The following is a 5,715-nucleotide window of genomic DNA, read 5'->3' as shown; positions in this document are numbered from 1 at the left end:
CTCAGTTCCTTTTCCCCCACTCTCCCAACCCCGCAGACGGTTCAATTCCTTTTCCCCCACTCTCCCAACCCTGCAGACGCTCCGGGCCCTAGCCCCTGGCCCAGCTATGGCTCCTGGGGCTCCCTCGTCCAGCCCCAGTCCTATCCTGGCTGCGCTGCTCTTCTCTTTGGGTAAGTGGAGCCACCCCAGTCTGGGGACCCTGGGGCTCAGGATGCTTCTCAGCAACCTTCTCACTGCTTCGCTGCAGTCCCCACTGCAACCAAAGAGTGAGCAGGATCAGGAAGGCAATATTATATTCAGAGGAAAAAAATACCTGTGTGTGTGTGTGTGTATATATATATATATATATATATATATATATATATATATATATATATATATATATATATATAGTTTGGAGGGAGGCAATAAAGGTATTCTGTGAAGGGAGAAGGTAAAAGAGAGTGTAGAGAACTTCTCTGAGGTGGACCTGACTGGACCCAGGTTGGAAAGTAGTAACATGGCCCCAGAGCCATGCTGAGGGCCTGGTGGGAAGCGGTGTGATCGCAGGGTAGGGAACAGGGTCAGACACCTGGGTTCTGGTCCCTACTCCTTCCCTGATAGTGTGTGAGGTCCTTAACCTTAGTTTCCCTCAAGAGAAAAGTCAGGGAATGTGATCTAAGGAAGGAGCCCAACTCTTCCAATCCTTTGTCTCTTGGTGCCTCAGTTTCTCCCTGTGGATCCATTGTCTATTATATGGGTGAGCAGAGTAGAAGGGAGATTCTATGAGATTCTAAGATCTTGTCCATCTAGAGTTGTCTTCCTCCATAAGTTGACCAACCCCTTCCTCACCCCATGGCAGATGTTGGGTGAGCAAGAGGAGGTCAAAGTAGGGTCATTTGAATGGATGCTTCCCTTCTCCAAACTGCTTCAAAGCTTAGTACATTAGATGAGCAGTAGGCAAATTGGGGGTGGGGGAGAAGTGCTAAGAACATCCAAGGTTCTCTTCTGTCAGACGATCTTTGAGTCCTAAACCCAGAACCTATACTCTTCTGGGTGTTGTACTGGACTACTCTGGGACACCCAGAGAAAATGTTAACGATAGGGAGTTAGAGAAGGTCATAGTGAGGGAAATGGGGAGAGGGAGTCTTGGAGAATAAGGAAGAGAGTTCTGTCCCAGAACCTGTCCCACCCATTATGGAACCATTGCGCAGAACCAAAGGGCAGTGGTTAATGTTAGAACAGGAGGAATAGAAGTTAAATCCAATGAATAACGTTTGTTGTTGCATTTGGGTTTCCCAAGAGAGCTCTAAGAGGTGAGTCACTGCTATTGCATGCTGAGGTGGGAGATTTGAGACTATAGAGCAGGAGTGGGGGGGTTAAGGGGTAGGGGGAATGGCATAAGCCCCCAACATTGGTCAGACAATGCGTCTCTGTTTGTTTGGTTTCTTCCTCCCCCTCCCATAGAACAAAAGGGTCTACAGTTGCCCCCACCCAGGGCCGGCCCCCACACATAGTCTCCCTGGAATGGCCTTCCTTGTGTGGGTGAGTCTTGGGAGTGGCACTGGGCCAGAATGGCAAAGAGAAGAGTGAGGAGGGTCAAACCACAGAGAGCTCACACACAGAGTCATCTGAGCTCTGGGCTCAGAGGCCTTCCTCTGTACCCAGCTTCCCCGGAGAGGGGTACAAGATCTTTCCCTCCCTAACCTCCCAGTCAAGAGCAAACTTTATGGTAACTAGGGATTCAGCAGTGAGGAGGGTTGAGCCAGGGAAAAACATTCTTGAGTTCTTTTCTTTTCTTTTCTTTTCCTGCAAGAAATTTGAGTTTGTGATGCTGTGAAATACTATACAGCTGTTAAAAATAAGATTGCTCTATATGAATCAACATGGGAAGCTCTGATAGATGATAGATACATAGATAGATAGATAGATAGATAGATAGATAGATAGATAGATAGATAGATGATAGATTCTATATATATATTCTTCAGTGGAAAAAAAACAAGTAAAATATGATGCAATGTGTGTCAAAAGAAAAGAAAGCTCCGTAAAGCAAAACTATGTCATATAAGCACACGTACATCTTGAGTTTGTTGAGTTTATACTGCACTTGATACATAGAAAAAAGGTTACACACTAAATTGATCAACAGTGGTCATATCTGGGCGAGGACTACAGGAAAGGAATTGCTTGGGGGAGTTGTATTAAGAGGAACTCTAGCTTTATCTCGATGGGTTGAATAGTTCATAAAAAGAATGCAATATGTGTTACTGTATAACTTACAATAAATTTTATTTTTTATTTTTTTAACTTTTAATAAATTTGTAAAACCTTAAAACCTCCATCTAAGGGGTAATTTGAGAGTTAAATACTGACCCAAAGGGAAAGTGAGACGTGGAGACAGAATTCAACTTCTGGAAGTCCTCAAGAGGGGTGTGTTACTGCTGATTTCATTTTCTTTAATGAACATATTAAAGAGCAGGAACCTACACAGTGGTCCCGCCCAACTATTCAGTCCGCCCAGAGAGATTTGGGCTTGAGGGTTGATCACTGCTGCCCCAGCTTTGCTATGGCCTCTGACTCAGCCCCTGAATTCCCTTGGTCTCACTTCCTCTATATGCCTCTTTGGGCACACCTGGGCATCTGAGTCCCCTCTCTGCTTGCAGTGCTCCCCCCGGCCCAGGCCATTGTGGTTTACACGGACAAGGAGGTCCACGGCGCGGTGGGCTCCCGGGTGACCCTGTACTGCTCCTTCTGGTCCAGCGAGTGGGTCTCAGATGACATCTCCTTTACCTGGCGCTACCAGCCCGAAGGGGGCCGTGACGCCATCTCGGTGAGTGCCTCGGGGAGTCCTGGGATTGGATAAGGACAGGTGGCTTCAAAGGACGATAGAAAAGAGAACTTGGGCAAAGGAGGAGAGATCCTTTATGAGCTGTAACTCCCACTTTGGCAAGGCAAGCGGCAATCTGACTAGGGCCTATCTACACTGTCTCCCCCACCCCCAACTACCCTCTCCAGCCCAGGATCCCTTACCCTGAGGGTAGGCTCACATACTTCCCCTCATTCCTCATAGATCTTCCACTATGCAAAGGGACAACCCTACATTGACGAGGTGGGGACCTTCAAAGAGCGCATCCAGTGGGTAGGGGACCCTCACTGGAAGGATGGCTCTATCGTCATACACAACCTGGACTACAGTGACAACGGCACCTTCACCTGTGACGTCAAAAACCCACCAGACATAGTGGGCAAGACTTCTCAGGTCACACTCTATGTCTTTGAAAAAGGTGTGAGGGGGTCTGGGAATACACGGTGGGGTGGGTATCGGGGAGGACTGGGGGGTTGGGGGAAGAGGCAAAATGCCTGGGCGATCGCCCTTCAGGCTCCAGGAGGGTGGGCGGAAGGCAGCCTTGGCTGAGAGCTGTATACCTCCGGCAGCAGGGAGCAGGTGTGGGGCTAAGAACCAAAGGGGTATGACCCTGCTCACTTCTTTACTCCTTTCTCCCCCCCCACCCAGTGCCCACCAGGTACGGGGTAGTACTGGGAGCCGTGATCGGGGGTGTCATAGGGGTGGTGTTACTGCTGCTGGCGCTGTTCTATCTGGCTCGTTACTGCTGGCTGCGCAGGCAGGAGGCCCTACAGAGGAGGCTCAGGTAAGGGGAGCCTGCCCCCCTCCCTCTAACCCCACCGTTGCCCATCTGGGCAGAGACTACTCCGGGGAGGGGGGCACACCGACAGCAACCCCTCTCCCTGCAGTGCCATGGAGAAGGGGAAATTGCACAAGGCCGCGAAGGACTCCAAGCGTGGCCGGCAGGTGAGTGGGACCTGGGGCCCGGCCAAGCTGCGGTGCTGCCAGGCAGCAGTGAGGGGTGGGGTGGGAAGAGGCAGGCCCCAGCAGACCGGGGGCTGATGTGTGACCCCCCCCTGCAGACGCCAGTGCTGTACGCCATGCTGGATCACAGCCGAAGCACCAAAGCTGCCAGCGAGAAGAAGTCCAAGGGGCTGGGGGAGTCTCGCAAGGATAAGAAATAGCGGTTAGCGGGCCGGGCGGGGGGTCGGGGAGCAGGGGCTGAGTCCACCAAAGCCTCTCAGGTGGTGGTCATCGAGATGGAGCTTCGGAAGGATGAGCAGAGCTCGGAACTCCGGCCTGCGGTCAAGTCCCCCAGCAGAACCAGCCTCAAGAACGCCCTCAAGAACATGATGGGCCTGGACTCAGACAAGTGACCACGCCCCCGGGCCCTGCCACAGCAGGGGGACCTAGGCTCCTCTTATCCCCCGTCTAGGTGCTTTCCTCCTTAGCTCCCCAGCCCCGCCCTGCCCTCAGCGCCCTTGAGATGTAAGTTTCATTCCAAAGTTCATTCCCCAGGCACTTCCTGTTTCCCCCACCTTCCTTCCTTGGCTTGCTGGGAGCCCAGGGCCTGACCCTACCCTTCACCGGCCCCAAGGACTGTGTGTTTGGTGCCTGTCCCTGCGGCACCGAGAAGAAAGGGACCTTGATACCCCGTGCCTCAACCCCAGGCCACCTGGCCTTTCCGTCCCTTGCACCACCCAGCGTGTCCCTTGCGCTTTTCTCTCTGACCCTCCCTCCCTTCCATCAGGTGGCCCAGCTCCGTTCTGTGTCCTCCCAGCTAACACCCGGATCCTCCAGATCAGACTCTCCTTCAGGGTTTATTTAGGTGGTTAGTTATTTTTTATTTTTTAATCCATTCTTTTTTGTTTGTTGGCCTGTGCCCTCCCCCCATGACTGAGTACCAATGACGTCATGTGGTTTTTGCAATTCCCCACTCCCCCATTAAATCCTTAATGGAGAGCCAGCCCAAGCAGAGGGGCCCCTGATGCTCAGTCCTCAACTACGGAATTGGTGCCCCTAACCACTTTGGAGCACTCTTCTGGGACTCAAGGTCACGGGGAAAGAGAGACAGAGAGAGGCAAAGAATCCTCACAGGTCAGGGAATTGAGGAGGGGCCAAATAAGCCTTAAGAAATGGCTTTTAAACAACCAAAGAGAAAGGAAAACAAATGGGAAATGGGGGGGGGGGAGAGGCTGCACTCCCAGCCTTAGGGGATTGTTAGGATTTTTCTACATTCTGTATATTTCTTCTCAAACCCCCAATGTCCTTAAATGTTTAATAAACACTGACATTTCCAGAAATTCTGCCTCCATCTCCAATTTCCTCATTCTCCCGGGAATATCCCTGCCCCTTATTCCTTCCCCAACCTCCTACCTTCTCCCCCCCTTCCCACTCCTCTTCCTCATCTTCCGGTTTCAGTTAAGAATTTGGCTTTATGGTATGGACGTCCATAGTACAGTGGAAAGAACTCTGAAACCAGCTGGCAAGACACATCCAACAAATATCCAGTGAGCTCACGTGGCTTAAACACGGACTCCCTCTTGGCCAGGATCTGAATTTTGAAAATATGTCAGCCACTCACTAGCTGTGTGGCCCGTGGCTAGTTATTTGACTTTGGTGAGCCTGTTTCCGCATTTGTAAACTCAGATGATACCTGCCCTGCTTAATTCCCAGGATTTTTATGAGAACCACATGAGATCCTGTATACGGAAAACTTCACAAACTATAAATTGATGTGCAATGAAGATATTAGGGATCAGTCCTTTAGAGATGTTTCCACATCTTGCCTAAAAGATGACACTTTACGAACTGGCATAAGTCCCAGCCCTACAAACACGCACACATACAACATTAGTTGGTTCGCCGTCTGAGCTACGCTATTAATG

The 5,715-nt window shown here is 50.7% G+C and overlaps 1 protein-coding gene across 1 annotated transcript; it reads left to right on the top strand.

Annotated features, from left to right (window-relative positions):
- On the top strand, window positions 1-5,137 carry MPZ (myelin protein zero). Its single transcript, XM_045784432.2, is given in 6 exon segments — window positions 1-170; window positions 2,646-2,812; window positions 3,053-3,266; window positions 3,497-3,632; window positions 3,736-3,793; window positions 3,910-5,137. Coding segments are annotated over 6 exon segments (933 nt in total). The 5' UTR covers window positions 1-106; the 3' UTR covers window positions 4,204-5,137.
- Window positions 5,138-5,715: the final 578 nt, after the last annotated feature.

This window comes from Ursus americanus, chromosome 2 (genome assembly GCF_024610735.1).
Source record: "Ursus americanus isolate L20-20 chromosome 2, mUrsAme1.1.p, whole genome shotgun sequence".
Taxonomy (NCBI): Eukaryota; Metazoa; Chordata; class Mammalia; order Carnivora; family Ursidae; genus Ursus; species Ursus americanus.
The sequence above is the reverse complement of the archived record's forward strand: the minus strand, read 5'-3'. Positions and strand labels throughout refer to the sequence as shown.